The sequence below is a fragment of the Neodiprion lecontei genome, chromosome 7 (genome assembly GCF_021901455.1).
Source record: "Neodiprion lecontei isolate iyNeoLeco1 chromosome 7, iyNeoLeco1.1, whole genome shotgun sequence".
NCBI classification, from domain to species: domain Eukaryota; kingdom Metazoa; phylum Arthropoda; class Insecta; order Hymenoptera; family Diprionidae; genus Neodiprion; species Neodiprion lecontei.
In genome coordinates, this window is record NC_060266.1 from 25,000,461 (window position 1) to 25,019,154 (window position 18,694).

Below are 18,694 nucleotides of genomic sequence, written 5' to 3' on the forward strand. Positions count from 1 at the left end.
CTTTTTTTTTGGCCGAAAAATTTTGGGTCTCCGATTCGATTTATTTGACCTTTTCCTGACCAATTGGACCCTCAGGAACGCAGAAAACGCAGCGAAAAGAGCGTAGGATCAACAGGAGAGAAATGGCGAGCGAAAAAGCACCTGCTGAAAAATGTCGAAAACACAGGTTTTCGTTTTTCGGCTGTAACTTTTGATGCGCTGATCGCAGCGTATTGGGACTGCGCCCAATCGATTTCTCTCGCAAAATTACGTCGGAATAGTGCCACAATGAATTTATTCCAGCACTTTTCAAAATCGCGAAAATTTTCGCCAAAAATGCAAAGGGGTTAGCCTAGCTTTTTTTTTGGCCGAAAAATTTTGGGTCTCCGATTCGATTTATTTGACCTTTTCCTGACCAATTGGACCCTCAGGAACTCAGAAAACGCAGCAAAAAGAGCGTAGGACCAACAGGAGAGAAATGGCGAGCGAAAAAGCACCTGCTGAAAAATGTCGAAAACACGGGTTTTCGTTTTTCGGCTGTAACTTTTGATGCGTTGATCGCAGCGTATTGGGACTGCGCCCAATCGATTTCTCTCGCAAAATTACGTCGGAATAGTGCCACAATGAATTTATTCCAGCACTTTTCAAAATCGCGAAAATTTTCGCCAAAAATGCAAAGGGGTTAGCCTTGCTTTTTTTTTGGCCAAAAAATTTTGGGTCTTCGATTCGATTTATTTGACCTTTTCCTGACCAATTGGACCCTCAGGAACTCAGAAAACGCAGCGAAAACAGCGTGGGATCAACAGGAGAGAAGTCACGAAGGAAAAAGCACCTGCTGAAAAATGTCGAAAACACAGGTTCTCGTTTTTTAGCTGTAACTTTTGATGCGTTGATCGCAGCGTATTGGGACTGCGCCCAATCGATTTCTCTCGCAAAATTACGTCTGAATAGTGCCACAATGTATTTATTCCAGCACTTTTCAAAATGGCGAAAATTTTCGCCAAAAATGCAAAGGGGTTAGCCTTGCTTTTTTTTTGGCCAAAAAATTTTGGGTCTTCGATTCGATTTATTTGACCTTTTCCTGACCAATTTGACCCTCAGGAACTCAGAAAACGCAGCGAAAAGAGCGTAGGACCAACAGGAGAGAAATGGCGAGCGAAAAAGCACCTGCTGAAAAATGTCGAAAACACGGGTTTTCGTTTTTCGGCTGTAACTTTTGATGCGTTGATCGCAGCGTATTGGGACTGCGCCCAATCGATTTCTCTCGCAAAATTACGTCGGAATAGTGCCACAATGAATTTATTCCAGCACTTTTCAAAATCGCGAAAATTTTTGCCAAAAATGCAAAGGGGTTAGCCTTGCTTTTTTTTGGCCAAAAAATTTTGGGTCTCCGATTCGATTTATTTGACCTTTTCCTGACCAATCGGACCCTCAGGAACTCAGAAAACGCAGCGAAAACAGCGTGGGATCAACAGGAGAGAAGTTACGAAGGAAAAAGCACCTGCTGAAAAATGTCGAAAACACAGGTTCTCGTTTTTCAGCTGTATTCGCGAGAATTGTATGTCATGACATCGTCCTCTTTAATTGGACGTTCAGGAACGGATTAAATACATTAAAGAGAGCAAATGACTAACCGCAGACAAAGTACGATGGGAATATGTGGAGTTTCAATTGTTTCTCTTGATACGATGTTAGCAGTGATTCTCAACTTCAGGATATTTTTTTCTTATGCACGATCTCAGCTATGAAATGTCTGAACAAATCTGTCCCAGTGGTTTCCGGAGTTCTCAAATTTCCCACTGAAACAACCCAAACGATTTAGCCCGTACTGTTATGCCACGATTCTGGAGCCTAAAATATTTGAGAATCTGAATTGATCTAACGACCCCTCCGGACTAAATTGATTTAAAGGAATGCAGAAAATGTGTTTGAAATGTCGTTAAAATTTGAACCTATGAGCGTTCCTTCGCTTCATTTCATCTACCAACTGGAAGTGTGAAATAAAATTGGGTCAGACTATTCTTCAATATAAACAAGTAGAGACTTGAGAACAGGCGATCACAGCGTTTTCAAGGATCAGCAACTTCCAACATCTAGGCGTATAAACGCTTTTACGCCTAGTACCATGTTCTCATACTTATCTTGTACTGCTGCCCAATATGACTTTTCATATCACTACAAGGAATTCATTAGTGACGCACATTCCAGGCTTTCCGTAAACATCAAAACACAGATAAACTTTCGTAGTTATTTTTAATGGTTGTTAAATTAATTTACACACATACATAAAAATGAGAATAAATTAAATAAATAAACGAATGGCACTAATTGAACAATATTACGGCGACGAAGTCATTATCCGCTGATAATAATCATAAATTTGTAGAGTTTTCCATTATTCGTTTACGGTGCCTTCATTTCTTGCTTCAAACAAAATTTGAACGCTTCCCAGCCCTCACTTCGCGTCTGCGACTGTAAAAAAGGTAGAAAATCAATACGAAAAAGCTCGTAATTTACGCGACGAAAGTTTGCCAGGAAGGATTGTCCGTTTCCATATCAAGCATGTAACCATACTTTAGATCCTCTGTGAAGCCTGTCCTTCATTATGGCAATGAATTCTTTGTACGACAGCTGGCCATCCCCATCGACGTCGAATATCGCAAAAACTGTGTCCACTATGTGGGTGGTCAGGCTCGTTCCAGTGCAGATCTTAACGGCACGATGAAATTCGTCTGTAATGAAGAGAAAAAATAGTACCGGAATATATTATTTCATTTATAATCTTGAACGTGATTCGATCTATTTACCTTTGGAGATCGGATGATCGGCCAGAGTGTACATTCTCATAGCGATCGTGAAGTCTTCGAGATTATTTAAAAACTGATAGAATACGCGAAACTCTTCGAAGCTGATTCCAACTTCGTGGCTGCTGCGATCCAGAAGCCGGTCCAAGTATTTGTCGTACCTGAAAACAGGGCGAGAATATTAAATCGAGGATCGTTTCGCGGTCTGGAAATAAAATCATCGAATGGTTAACGCTCCGCGTCTTCATATTTACTCGTCTGTATCGAGGTAGGTGTATCTGAGCAGAATTTTGGCAAAGTCCATTTCGGATATGGTGTCGTGCCCCTTGCTGAACTCGTGAAACTCGAGCTCGAGCACCTCGCGTTGCAGATTTTCCATGAACCGACGAAAACCGTCGTACTTCAGCTCGTCCTTGCCGGTTTTCCCGAAGAAATGGGTCGTCAATGTCGTGTCGACCGCGTGACGCCGTTGAAGTCCCTTGAGTGAATAACAAGGAGTGAATAAATCGGGTAAAACCGAAAGATCGGATTATCGAAGGGACGAAATAATCAAGTGTTCGATTCGCGTGAATCTTTTTTTTTTTTTTGTTTGTTCTTCTTCACCGGTGATAAAAATAACCGCCCACCTGGTCGTCGTCGAATCTTCCCGATATCGCGATATCCGACGATTCCTGGACTTCCGGTAATGAATTAATTTCCAAATTTCCCCCGTGTCTACCACGCCAGGCGTGACTGAAGATCTTCTCCATCTGTGTGTAAGAAAATAGAAATAAAAATTAGATGATGCAAAATCGATCAAGTTAAAAAGAAAAAAACAATTCTCGCCATAGCCATTAGTTATCACGTCACAAATCGCTACAATCATCGATGATTAACAAGTTACGTTTGTACATGGATGTACAGTTGTTTATATAGACATTGCGACGATGTTTGTGAGAAATTTTACGACCGACATCCAGCACCAAACGACACGATGTAGATTATTGATCTGATCTCTGAAATAAACGTTAGTGGAAATTCCTGAGACGACTCATTGTTAGGATGAAGTTTGAGGGTGATGAAAATAAAAAAAAAAAAAAAACAATAAATAAATAAAAAATGAAAGGAAAATGAAAAAATCGTACAGTTTTTATACTGCAATAATTGAAAAGAAATAAATAAGCAATTCAAGTTATAAGATACTCGGTGAACGCACGCAGCATACACGGTTGATTTTTCTCTTTACCTACGTGACGAGACTTACGTAGGAATTCGAGACGATTTCATTATCCTTCTCGATAGCGGCTTGCCGAAGTTTTGCCTTAGCGCGGAGAGCCTCTTCGCTCGGAGCAACTAGCGTACGTAACTAACGGGGGATTGAAATAAAATTCAAAACGAGTAATTAGTTTATTTATTTATTTTTCTTGAAATTTCTATCTTCTCTCTCAAGGTTGAAGATAAAGAAAACAAACTAAACCAACCTAAAGCAAATTGCGGTTAGATTTAAAAAGGCGAGCGGAAAATCCGAGCGACGTAGCGACGGTATCTTCGATCTTTATCCAAAGCCAAAGATCGGTAGCTGTAGTTCTGGCTTGAAAAACAAAACGGAAGGAAAATCGAAAATCAAACAAGGCGAGAGAAAAAAAAAAAAGAGGTAAAATGTCAAAACCAATGCAAACCAAATATAATGAAAATACGACCAAATATTATCGGAGATATATCGACAACAGATGCATGGTATTAAATAAAATACAGATGCATGGATTAGGTGAAGGGGAAAAAATCAAGCGATGATAAAATAATAATTACGAAAGTAGGAGTGTTGAGGATGAGGAAAGAACTAAAATTCGACTCATGAGCAAGTGGGAGTAAATTGTTGTTTGTGTATTCTTGTATGTGTGTGCGTGTGTGGAATGGTTCAAAGAATTACAAGCAAATAAAATGCGAAAACAATGTATACGTATGCAAAACGGAAAACGCTTAAAATAAGAAAAAAAATATTTAGTTAGTGAACAATCATAGCGCAAACTTTTTACAATTATATACGTTGCAAGACGAATACGTGGAGCTGCGATGTCGTGAAAAATTAGCTGCCTTGACAATTCTGAACGCGCGAATTTCAATTGTTATAATTTTCACGCAAGCATGAAAGCGGGACTGTAGCATAAACGGATCAGCGATCTCACAATAAAGATCAATATTCACGTTTCTCGAACATTGAACGATAAGTGAAGAGAGAAAAAAAAAAAATAAAAAGAAATTGAAAAATGAACCGGTCTATTGGCAATTTTTTCGATTCTCGGTTCGTTAAAACTCACGGCTCGTGACGTGGCTTCGTCGAGATCCCGTTCCTTAAGACTACCGCCCAGGAGTCGTCGAATCTGCAGGAAATTTAATTGCGGAATGCGCATGTTTTATTCAATTCTGCGACAAAAAAGACAAAACTCTCAATCTTTCGCAGTATTATTCATTAATTTATTCAATTTCATTGTCATACGTGCGTTCCTCCTGTCAATTATTATTACAAATCGAAACTGATTAGAATTGAAAGTAAAAAAATTGCTCGATGAAAGAAAATAATCAGAAACTAATCGAAATCATATAATTGCAATTAATAAAGAATCTCAAAAATAAACGAATAAAAAAAAAAAAAAACACAACAGTTCAATGCACACCAGACACAAGATGATATGAATGAATCGTTCGATGAGCGCTTATATTTTAGTCAATGGGTATATTAAACTATCATTGAAAAATTTTACACGTCCGCTATTTACCCATCGTGTGATTGTTATTGTACTTTTATTTCGCAGTGGGCCTGATTGTTTTAATATAAGTTTGCACAAGTATAATATCGGGTTTATCCAGAACTTCAGAAACCGCGAATAAAGAAAAAAAACAAAAAAAAAAGAAAATTTCTGCAACGAGTAAACTAAATATTTGCCATAAAATAGTATACGGTACTTGGCAAGAAAAAGAAATGTACCATCAGGTGTGAAAGTACCAATTCATTGACCAGCTATATATAATACAACAACAACGTTTAGCGAATTACTCACCACGAGAAATTCCGTTTTATCCACTCGTTCGTTGCCGTCGATGTCAAACATGTTGAAAGCTATCCGAAAGCCGGTCTGTGGTTCTACGAGAAAATTACAGTGTCCAATTGAACCCTCGCCAGTACATTGAAAATTTTGAATCGATGATTATAAAAAATTTATATAAAAATAAAAAAAAAATAACAAAAAATTTGATCGAATTTTAACACGGCTGCGAGTATTTTGTACAGTGTACAGTGTAAAAGGGTCAGCAGAAAAACACTCGTCTCGTTCAAAATCTTCAGCAACAGGGAAGAACGAAGAAGAAAAAAAAAAAGAAAAACGGAATGAAAAAATGGACAAACACTCGAGACGCTCTCATCGAGGCTCGTAAATTTTCGGTCGAATCGCGCGCCAAAGAGAGACAGACGGACAGACAGATACCGTAGAGTAATGCAATATACGTGTAGTAGTTATGTACGGACGGGAATGAAAGAGAGAGAATTTTGCAGTTTATAAGATATAAAAATAGTCGATTACCTGCGCATACGAAAATAAACATAACATCACAAGAGTCTTGAGATAAAATAAAGAAACAGATTTCAAAAGCGTTCCGCTATTAATATATATATATATATACATGCAGATTATCAAATATGCTAAGGGGGAGGTTGTGTGAAGGATATGTGAGAAGAAAAGTGTTTGTTCCAACTATTTACCATGTCGTACGAAATAATTATAATCGTATAAGTGTATAGAGTAAGTGTATACATATATTTCACTAGTGAAAAAGCTGATGGGCAATACTCACTGGTCAGAATTGACAGTAGGAAAAGGTACTCGGTATAAGAGAGGATGCCTGGAACAAACAGAGCAGGGAAACGTTTTTGTTGTAAAAAAAGAAAAAAAAAAAAAAATTTTCAATTTCTCACACTTTGTCTTTTTACCACCGTTCAAAGACGTTGTCGTTTATTTTAATTTTTTAGTTCTAAATTTTTTACCAACAAGAATCGCGTTTAGTCCGCGACAGTACGAAAGTTTTTTTGATGTTTCTTTTTTTTTTTCCACTCACAATCGTTTCCGCCGAGAATCGCGACGTTTATGAATGAGAGAGTTTTCGGTGGTCCGGGTGGCTCGTTTAACGCACAACACAAGCCTTAGACGGGGTGCATAATTCATTTGGACCTCCGCCGTCGCGTCGAATTACACGCGGTGCTCGTTAAACGAGGTTAACTAACCGACTAATCGATGCCGAAAAATGAGGTGCCATTAAAAAAGCCAGCCGTCTTCTCCGGGGCTCCGGGCGACCCGAAGCCGATGGATGGTCAACGCCAGACGTCCAAAGTCCGAAGGCCGAAGAGGGAACAAGCCTCTCATCCTCAAAAACACTTACGGGATTTCAAAGAGAGATCGATCAGTTTCCCGCCCAGCGCGTGTTCCGGTGAAACGTCTCGTTTATAAAAGTCTGTACAAAAAGCCAGGGGTCGTATTCGACCCTTGGAGAATACCGGGAAAGAAGATGGGAGGAATAAAAAAAGAAACGACAAAAAAAAAAAAACATAATAAAAAAATTACCATCGTGTTTAACTTTGAAAAATGTGCGGAGAAAAAAGCGAGCAAAATTTGCTACATTTTCTCCGTCAGTGCGTATCGCTTGAGTTTTGAAGGTTTGAATTACGTACGGATATTTCTTAGCAAATTTCGAAATTTCAGTTAGGATTTTAAGGTGAAAATTTTTTGTACCGAGGAAAAACATTTCTCAAGAAAGAAGAGAAATCTCGAGTTTTACTTAACGAGGTTTATTTAAATGTAGTGTTCTTTCACACTTTCGTTTATAACGTACTAGAAAATTGAGTTTAAAATAACGATAAATGAGAGAATAACGTAAAATAATGGAAATTTAACTGTTATGAGGGAATTACGAATTCGAAAAAAATTTACAGAAAAACACAGGCAAATAACCACAAATTGCTTTAGAATTTTGTGTGTGTACTCCCCAAAACGTAATAAAAAGAATTAAAACATATGCATATATATACTGACTCACCTTTACGTAATGACAAATAAAAATCTAATTCTTAAATAATTTCAACCAAATACATTTTTGCATAAACTCATTTCACTGTCAAAAAGAAATCGCCGCAATTAACATGGTGCAACAGAAGCTTCGTACACGCAATTAAAACTTATTTTCAAATATCTTATCAATATTTAATCAATAAGAATATCCATTATATTAACGTCCATGATATATCATACAAACAACAGGAATTAACAGGAACTTGGACTATTGATAAACGCAAATCATTGATTCCGCAACGTTTCGACCATTTTATTTGGCCTTCTTCAGGCGTCTATAAACATACATATAAATACAAAATATTTTAAACACAACGCATAATACATATAACAAGATTATACAATTAATAGCAAATAAATTTACCTCAATTTATAAGCGTAAACAATATAAATCTTCTTATACCACTTCATTAGCTACTCATAAATAATTAACAAAATTCAAAAATTTATTAATTAAAAAGAACGCAGCTAACAGAACCGACTTGTACATGTAAATAAACTGTCGACCGCAGTCGACCTCAAAATATACATAAATGAGGAAACAGTAAGCGAATGAAGCGCCCTTGTTTCCCACATTCACCGCCGCGGGAATTCAAAACAATACTCTAAAACATTTCTACAATATCTGAGTCAAAACAAAATTAAATACATTAAAATAGTCTAAACATTCAAAAATAAAGTAAAACTAACGTGCGTCACCAAGATAATCGTTATAAACCGATAAAATCTCGTTGTACATTGCACTCAGATTCTGGGTGTCAGTACGCTTATTTACCGTGTCATTAAGTTTAATCCAAACCATTTCACTAACCGATCTTTTTAACCAGTTATTCTCTAAATCTAAGATCTTCGCTTTGTCAAAATCAAACCCATGACCCGAGTCGAAGTAATGTGCGGCCAGCGCTGTTTTGTTCTCATCCAAGATTTTAACATTCCTACAACTATTCCTATGTTGGTAAATCCTATTTTTTAAATACTGTTTGGTTTGACCCACATAACAAAGTCCACAAGAGCACGGGATCTTGTACACTACACCTGCTCTTTGATCCTGCTGCACTGGATCCTTTAACTTAGTGTATAATGATTTTATTTTATACACGTTATAATAAGCCAGCTTTACATTAGTACCTGTAAAACAACTATTAATTTTATGTGACAAGCCCGGAACAAAAGGAAACCGGCAGTACTTGATGAAATTCGTAGGACGAACTCCACCAACCCCACCATTTGCTTTATTCTCTTTAAACTTAATGATAGCTGCACGAACAAACGATCTTGGATAACTGTTATTAGTTAACAATATCTCAATTTTTTGATAATTGTCCTCATGATACTCTTCGCTGCTAAGTCTAAACATTCTATCCAGTAAACCATGAATCATTCCCACTTTCTGTGACATTGGGTGGTTGGAACAGAAATTCAAAATTCTTCCTGAACTAGTTGGTTTGGTGTACCAATTAGTCTTCAAATGGTTGTTGGATCTTTCAACCATGATATCTAGGAATGGAATACAACCATTCTGTTCCATTCTGAATGTTTAGACTTAGCAGCGAAGAGTATCATGAGGACAATTATCAAAAAATTGAGATATTGTTAACTAATAACAGTTATCCAAGATCGTTTGTTCGTGCAGCTATCATTAAGTTTAAAGAGAATAAAGCAAATGGTGGGGTTGGTGGAGTTCGTCCTACGAATTTCATCAAGTACTGCCGGTTTCCTTTTGTTCCGGGCTTGTCACATAAAATTAATAGTTGTTTTACAGGTACTAATGTAAAGCTGGCTTATTATAACGTGTATAAAATAAAATCATTATACACTAAGTTAAAGGATCCAGTGCAGCAGGATCAAAGAGCAGGTGTAGTGTACAAGATCCCGTGCTCTTGTGGACTTTGTTATGTGGGTCAAACCAAACAGTATTTAAAAAATAGGATTTACCAACATAGGAATAGTTGTAGGAATGTTAAAATCTTGGATGAGAACAAAACAGCGCTGGCCGCACATTACTTCGACTCGGGTCATGGGTTTGATTTTGACAAAGCGAAGATCTTAGATTTAGAGAATAACTGGTTAAAAAGATCGGTTAGTGAAATGGTTTGGATTAAACTTAATGACACGGTAAATAAGCGTACTGACACCCAGAATCTGAGTGCAATGTACAACGAGATTTTATCGGTTTATAACGATTATCTTGGTGACGCACGTTAGTTTTACTTTATTTTTGAATGTTTAGACTATTTTAATGTATTTAATTTTGTTTTGACTCAGATATTGTAGAAATGTTTTAGAGTATTGTTTTGAATTCCCGCGGCGGTGAATGTGGGAAACAAGGGCGCTTCATTCGCTTACTGTTTCCTCATTTATGTATATTTTGAGGTCGACTGCGGTCGACAGTTTATTTACATGTACAAGTCGGTTCTGTTAGCTGCGTTCTTTTTAATTAATAAATTTTTGAATTTTGTTAATTATTTATGAGTAGCTAATGAAGTGGTATAAGAAGATTTATATTGTTTACGCTTATAAATTGAGGTAAATTTATTTGCTATTAATTGTATAATCTTGTTATATGTATTATGCGTTGTGTTTAAAATATTTTGTATTTATATGTATGTTTATAGACGCCTGAAGAAGGCCAAATAAAATGGTCGAAACGTTGCGGAATCAATGATTTGCGTTTATCAATAGTCCAAGTTCCTGTTAATTCCTGTTGTTTAATAAGAATATCGTTAAATTTGAGATGAACATCTTTTTTATTATTTTTCTCATATCAACGGACAAAGTGTGAGGGAATGACTTTTGGAGCAATAAATTGACCAAATTGTTTCATCTACCACCTATATGACGATATCTCAATTTTTGTGTTTTACAATCTCAGCGTCACTAACTTGCGTTTAAATAAAAATGTTAATGACACGGTACTTAAATTTCAGAATATCACGATAAATATCCATGTAGGTTTACACGTACGCAATTTTACGTGGTTTTGATGTAATCTGCAAGAAAATTTAAAGGTGGTATAAAACTTTTGATTTCCTCGCATAGACGCTGATATTATAATATATATAATATTAAACCGGCTTCTCAAGGCGGCGAAAATCCAGTGCACAAATAAATATCACAGCCGAATGGGTGCACGGCTTTACGATTGTACATATATATATGTATATACGTGAATAAATACCGTGACGAAGCGCAACAAACTTTCCTTTTCATCCGCTCCCTCCGATCTCTTCGCTCCATATTTTTATACCACAGTGCGAAACCGATTGCGTACAGTATATATTTGCATTTAATTAATTCGTCTTTCCTACACTCGAAACGATATCGAGGATAATTCAAACGACGACGAACCGAGTATAACAAAGTGATAGAACCGAACGGAACGAAACGATTGACTGACCTTTGTCCCGAAGCGTTCGAAACATCTGCGGACTGCCCTGCCTGAGACTCGGTGTAGCATTTTTCATGGCCTCGATCTCGTTGTCGGATAAAATCCGCCTTTTCAGTCGAGCTGGAAGATTGAAAATAGGATGAGAACATTGAGATGAGACGCGTTCGTTGCCTCCTCGAGATGACGTAGAGCTTGTAATATTTGCTAAGATAATAAAGTGATTGCGGTGCGGCGGCGCTTCGATGACATTGACTTTCAATAACCCTCGGCTGCAAGTGTAAATACGAAGGCATGACAACCGCACGCGGATACATCGATTGAAAAAACGGAGGGGATTTTACGCAAAATCAATATTTTCACTCAAGTATATTATTTTCAAACTCTAGTACGTATATGTCTGTGTATGTGTGCGTATCTTCAATGAAACTTCATTCTAAAGTGCTTGCGAGTAGTCGAGAATATCTCAGAACGTAGCCTGAATTTCATATCAATTTTCTCCTTTCATTATTCTAAGAATGAGCTGAAACTTGGGATATTTTGAAGTAAAATTAAAAACTGACTCATGGTAGGGACATAAATTTTTGGGAAAAAAGATTTTCCATTACCTGATATCTAGTTTTTCCAAAAATTTCCCCAGTTCTATTAAGTTACTAAAACCTAAATCGTTCAGGTTATTGACTCAAGATTCGATTGAAATTCAATTCGAATTGAAGAAAAATATTATGTACAAAAAGAAAAAAAAAAAAAAAGTTGGTTTCAGTCAATTTGTTTTCTCGACGATAAAGATAAGTAAACTTGTTAACTCAAAAAATCATTTCCAATTCCCATGACAGAAAACTGACATCTCCGTTTTTTCCACGACCAAATTAAAAATTGCCCTGACAATTCCAGGCTTTCCACAACTCATTTCGAATAGCCCGACCGTAGGTTGGAACGAAAAACGATGCAACATACTCACGTCTCGGTAAAGACTCGACGACACTGTCGAGAAAATCTTGAGGCGTCATGTAAAGCTGACCGTCGTATTCAACCGAGGCAAATTTGATGAATCTTCTTTCTCTCGTGGTCAGCCTGACAGCCTTGTGCAGATCATCGTCCCTCTGGAAAATAGATTTTCAACGTGGATATATACATGTATAATAATAAACGAAGTTGAGTAAAAAGTAGCACGTTAGCGGCTGTTGATTACTCTTTCATCGCTAGACCGGTAGCAGAGTTTTAAATGTAAGCCGGGGCAATTAGAGAGGATACCGCGTTGCAGCGTGTCCATCTGAAGGAGCTTATAACGCAATATAAACCCTGCGGGACGGTGATAAACCGCAGATTTACGGCCGTATAATGGCAAGGTTGAAAAAGGAATCCGGGAAAATAGGGGAACTGGTGTTAACGTATTTTTATGGGTGAAACCCGAGAGAGAGAGAGAGAGGGAGAGAGAGCAATGTCATCTACGGCGAGGGGGAGGGAACGCGGTTAGAATTCGATCGGGGTGGTGTTTCAACGACGACGATACACGGAGACCAATGTATTTCCAGAATTTACTCTCCTCCCGGGGATTTATTCGCTCCGGTTTGCTTTTCTACAAGGAGATCAGCACCGTAGTTACAAGCTGCGCGAGCTATCGAACCAACGCGACGAGATATCGACGACAGAAACGCAGACCTGAACCACGGTAGTATTGTCTGTGTCACGAAGCTGAAGCTAGAGCAGCCAGAGTTGGCAGCAAAAGTTGTTAAACTTTTTTGAAATCGATAAATGCAGTTTGGTATTATCCTCGTGATTCTCAACTTGACCTCAACCTCGCAGATATTTCGCAAAATTTTCACAAACGTTTGTCTGTTAATTCTGCCTGCTAATTTCATCCTCGTTTCTACGTCTTGGCTTTGAGAAGCTTCGTTACAAAGTGATTCTCGCCAAAGATATATACAGACATTAAATGAGGCACTGAAACCAAAAAGTTGTCGTGAAACTGTTGCAAAGTTGATATTCAAGGATAGTGACGTTCTAAAAACAGAAAGAAGGAAAAAAAAATATCATACCCTTTGGATACAGTTGTAAAGAGAATCGTAAAATTGGCGATAAACTGTGGAAAAAATTCTAAAAGAGGAAATAATTTTAAACGGAATGAGATGAGGAGAGTTGTTACGCATAAAGTATACGGCGCGTCGCGTCGGCGGCGGCACCTCGAAGAAAAAGAAGAAGAAGAGTCGAGAAAGATCGGCGGGCGTTAATTTATGCCGAAGGACTTTGCAGCTCTTACAGAAAATCAACAGAGAAGGAGGCGAGCTGATTATCTGTATAGAGAGCGAACCAGTTTCCCCTCTCATCCGCCGCTTCGTTATCCTTACATTTTCATTTTTATTTTCAAGAAGGGATGCGCAACGCGGAATACTGGATCAGAGTAAGCAGGTACAGCAGGATTAACCGTCTCTAAAAGCATCTAAAGTAAAACTGCACCATTTATTGACCCTGTCCCAATTATTTCCTTTTTTCGTTCGTATCCGTTCGATCCTTGGTTCTCAAACTAGCAAAAAGATGAATTTCAGCAAATGGTTTCGGTAATCGGGATATTTATAATTTTTGCAAATAAAAAGGGTCAATAACCGGTAGACTTGCCTTATATCGATGGGAACAAAACGACGCTGAATAACGGGATCTGGTCCTTAATTCGACGGTGTGAAAACGCGTCATGGCTGATAATAAATCGCGTCTAAACGCCTGGGTCCGGAGTCTGGAACCTCGAGGACCTCACGGGTTCGACGACCCTTGTATAAACGCGTTCCGTCACTCGGTCATAAATTCGGCTTTCGCAGCGGATTCGACGATATAGGTACGCAGGCATGCGGTCAGGTGGAAGTCCCGAGAACAAGCGTTTCCGGAGGGCCCGATAACCGCGTCATGGATTCGTCGAGTCAACGTCTCCTTTTGTTTCACGCTCTCTTCGCCCGAACGGCATCTTGTTACAAAATCAAGAACGGCACGTCGCAATAGAATAATGGACGTCGTGTCAACCACGGAGCGTGAGTGAGTTTTCACGGTTGGGTTGAAAGGGTGAAAGGCTTGAGAGGAGAAGAGAGAAAAGGAATCGGATCATCGCGTGCAAAATTTCGTTAAGAACAAGGCGTTACCCTGCCGCTGCTGGTTTATACCCAAAGATACGAGATCCTGATCGAGGAACAAGCGGGGCTGTCTAAACTCAGCGAAATTCTGGGTGGTCCGATCCTCGCAAGCGTTAAACACAAGCGCATTGCACGGTAAGGCGCGCACCCCGAAACATTATGACCTACATGACTGGGACCAACACGCAGCGGCGAAAGATTCGAATTAACAGCCGAAAGTTACAGCGAGGAAAGAGATGCTTTGGAGCGTGATAACGCACGTCTGAAATAAGTTCTGCAACCAACCCCGGAAAGAAGAAGCCGCGGTTTGTTCGCCACGTTTGATTTAATTTTTATCCCAAGTTTTTTCCATTCCTTCGTTTTTTCACTTCTAAATATATTCCTACAACCAACGACGAGACGCAGAAAGCTAGCGAGGCTCCGATTAAACATTCCAACCGTGTTCGATCAGATAGTACAACGGTTCACCTGCAGCGCTGGATCAAGTGTTTTAGTTGGCACCTTAGACACGTTTTGCCAAGGCGAGAGACGTGCGAAAGATTGTCCTGCGCGACGCCGATCACCCTCCGTATTATCTTACGGATAGCTTTATATATATACATACATATATATATACATATACTGGGTATACACACACGACGCGAGAGAAGAACTCTCTTCTACCATACGACGAACCGCAACTTACTGCAGTAAGATCGTAACGACAGGTTATTTCCAACGCTTTGTGTCCCTTTCTGATACAGGTACGTAGCTATTAAGTTACGCGTAACCATTCACCGCTGTTTTCATTCACCACCACGTCGCATTTCTGTAGAGGAGTTACAGCTCCAATGGATGAGCTGTGGATAGAATAGCGTGAAAATGGATTCAATGGAATGTAATGGAACGGTACGATTTCTAGGTTCAGTTACCTTCAAACTAGGTTTACACGAACCTTGGTAGACGTAAGAAGTTTAATACCAAGTGCGGACAAGTTGGGTGTTGCAGAAACTCGATTGGTAGTCCGTTTTGCGAAAATGCGAGTACAGATCGATGGTGTGCTAATGCGAGTACATTTACGATAATCGCGATCTCGTTACCGACAAATTGCACAAACAGCAGCGGAACGAAAACGCAACCGTGGCTTCCCGGCTCATTACCGGTTTGTACAAGGTGGAAGTTAGCTACCAACAACCTGCTTTTCCCCGTTTCCCATATCGCGAACCGTGGAGAAGATCAGGCCGAGGATGATCATTGAAACGCTCTCGTACCGCCGGACTATCGTACGAATCGTCGATTACTATAATTGAAGAAACTTTGCCGAGGGGTGTAATTACCGATGAAATTGAAATCAGATAGCAGTATTTCTGCCCGTACGCATTATCTTCCCTTTGGCTCTATACTACATACACCGTCGGCACAGACCCGATTTGCATAGGAATTACCTCCCTGCGACATCGAGAGTTAGTCAGCCGTTGCTAAAACCCGGGTAAATTACGAGGGGTGAAAAATTCGACGAGCAAGAATTTCAATTAGAAATAACAACGTCGATATAACTGTTTCATTTTATCGGATGTCTGTAACTAATACGATCTTTGCTATTACCAAATAATGAACTAGGAACAGGATAATTATGTGAAAACGAATGATCGAAGAATCGAACAATGGGAACGAAGCATCGCCAAGTACGCAGCTTCCTCGTGTCCAATTCTGTTTTTTTTTTTTTCACTTTGAAATATGTGTATAATATCGAACAGGCGACGCGACGCGACTCGATGTTTCTAAATACAGAAAAAGAAAGAGAGAGAGATCCCGCGATTCGATAAATTCAAGCGGCGAAAGAACAGATGTACAAACGTTTAGAAAACGGAAATAAGAAAGAGAAAGAAACGTCAAAGCGAGAGGGCCTTTTGAACAAACAATATGCAAACGTTCTCGACGAATATTTGTGATTTTGGTGAATAATCTTGTGGCGTCGCTGTGACAAGAGCCACGTGCCTTCTTTCCTTTTCTCTCGTTTCAACCATTGACACTCCACGGAGGAATCGAAGTGTGTTTCGTTGTCATTAACACTATCCAAATTGTGCATATAACGAGAATACTATTCCGTATATCAACTATCGCTGAATGTTCTGCCGCAGCTGGGCTGCATGTAATTTCTTTTTACTTTCCGTTAAATTTTACCATCGATGATTGATTACGAATGATTTGTCACGAACTTGGGCGATCGGGATTTAAAAGTGAAATTTAAATTTACTCTGGGTGGTCCAAAGCAAAAGAATCTCACGGATCGTAGGTTCTTCTTCTCCTTGTTCTTGTTCTTCTTCTTCTTCTTCTTCGTCTTCTTCAACTTGGATGATTTCGAGATTGAAAGTCAACCTTGCGCGCAGGGTCATTCTTCGTCCGGAATTCAGTGTCGATCTTGTTGATAAAAATCGTCTCTCTATTAATCAATCGTCCAATCATTGACGATTGATCGATATCCTAGAATTTTTTCTATTCATCTCGATCGCCCCGGATATGTTTTGTTAGTAACGTTAACGTAACGAAACATCAGAGAAAAAATCGATATTGCGTAATTTTAGAAAATGACATTCAACGAGTTGATTATCCAAAATATAAGCATACTATACTTGTCATGGTTTATACTAAATTTCGGACATTCCCAACAAGGTGCGAATTAACAATTTTTCCTAAAGACGCGCATCGTTAATGTTTTTACGCTACTAACTCTTCGTCCTCGTGTAAAAATTTCATTCACAAAGGTATCGGCTGGTAGTTTTTTCTTCTTGTATCGAGAGTACCTTTTTTTTTTTTTTTTTGTCGCCTCCGAACAGCAACGGCGGCACCTCGTTAATAAATAAAACCGTTCGAAATAAGAAAACGAAAGGATCCTCCCGGCATTCTGCCGAGTTATATACAAAACAGGTAATAAAACAGTGTGATAGGTACGTACATACCTAATACGTATCCCAATTCTCCCGAGGGAGTTTCTCACCTCTTGATAAATTATTTTTACATTCTTTATTTTTCGCCACGCATTCTCTTTTCTGGAGTTTCGTATTCGGAGAGATCCTCCCTCGTGTTTCGAGATCAGATTCCTCCTTAGCGGTTCCCCGATCACAAGAGAAAATAGCACGCGCGCCTCGCGCCGTTTTGCTGAACAAGGCAGTTTGTCACAGGCACCTCACCCGAGGAGGAGGAGGAGGAGGAGGGGGAGGAAACCGAGAGACAAATATACCCTATAACGATATTTATCGGCATAGTTTAAATTTTTACAGCCTCATTCGTTACAAGCGATTTGTCCCCAGCAGCAACAGCAGCCAAACGTGTCCTGACAGTGGTGTAAAAAAAGTTTTTGTATTCTTCCATACATTTTACATCTGTCACATGTTGTAAAAAGCTGATTTAGACTGGACAGGAGCCAGCCCTCGAATTTCCCGTTCTTACAACGTAAGGTTCCAAGTTTGTAGAGAAAAATAGAGAATAATATTGAATTCAAATTTCGAACTACAAATTCAGATTCGTGATTGACGATTTTAAAGCCCTCGGATATCAATTACGTGAAAATGTGACGATTTTATTTATTTTGTGGTACTATAATTGATCCATCGGTACAAATTCTGAAAGTCTGACCTCGGATTCGTTATCGGTGAACCGAAAAACCCTCGCCTACCAATTTTCACCAAAATCCAAATTTTTTCAGTTTTTTCTTCAGCTTGCCGAATACCTGTCGTTAGATTCGCGATTAGCGATCCAAAAAACCTCACGGTACCAATTTTCATTCAAATCCATTCATCCATTCTCAAGATATCGTTATTTTTATTTGAACCGATCAAATCCAAAATCCAAGCAGTTCCAAGTTCACAAACACTCACAGATATCCCTCCGAAAATGGTCGAAGATGATTCTCTAAACTTCAAAACGTGGAGTCAAATCTAGTGAAAATTGAACTTGTCATTTTCGGTATGATTAAAATAACGTTCTTTTTTCACTGAAACCGAGAACCCGGAAGTTAATAATTACTTTATCACTTGTACAGCAATAATAAACGATCGTATACAGGTAACTCTCTACATTATAATATGCATGTATCGTCATGCTGCATTATTCAATATAACTGAAAATCTTTCCTTGATTTTTACGCTGATGCATTCACGTATTATTTACCTCTATGTAAATATCCTTTCCCTAACGACGTGATTCAAGTTGGCGTAACAATTTCTCCTTGGTCTATGTAACTTGATTCTCAAACATCCGTTTAATTGGTAACTTCTCACAGTTTGTCACGGCTCATTGGGAATGTGTACATAACGCCGGCTTATCCTCGTA

General features: G+C 38.8%; 1 protein-coding gene across 7 annotated transcripts in view; it reads right to left on the minus strand.

The window, feature by feature from the left end:
* Positions 1-2,213: 2,213 nt before the first annotated feature.
* The window catches only part of LOC107228072 (calcium uptake protein 3, mitochondrial), a 38,763-nt gene continuing 22,282 nt past the window's right edge, over positions 2,214-18,694 (minus strand). The window contains exons 2-12 of one of the 7 annotated variants that reach the window (XM_015669425.2): positions 12,226-12,367; positions 11,277-11,387; positions 6,612-6,659; positions 5,822-5,904; positions 5,081-5,143; positions 4,027-4,128; positions 3,410-3,532; positions 3,038-3,261; positions 2,787-2,944; positions 2,554-2,711; positions 2,214-2,451 (exon numbers count right to left, since the gene is read on the minus strand). In XM_015669425.2, the coding sequence (XP_015524911.1) occupies positions 2,383-2,451; positions 2,554-2,711; positions 2,787-2,944; positions 3,038-3,261; positions 3,410-3,532; positions 4,027-4,128; positions 5,081-5,143; positions 5,822-5,904; positions 6,612-6,659; positions 11,277-11,387; positions 12,226-12,367 (1,281 nt within the window). In that variant the 3' untranslated portion in view covers positions 2,214-2,382. The remainder of the gene's footprint in view (positions 2,452-2,553; positions 2,712-2,786; positions 2,945-3,037; positions 3,262-3,409; positions 3,533-4,026; positions 4,129-5,080; positions 5,144-5,821; positions 5,905-6,611; positions 6,660-11,276; positions 11,388-12,225; positions 12,368-18,694) is intronic. The other 6 variants (XM_046745563.1, XM_046745564.1, XM_015669433.2 and 3 more) reach the window with 6 other exon arrangements.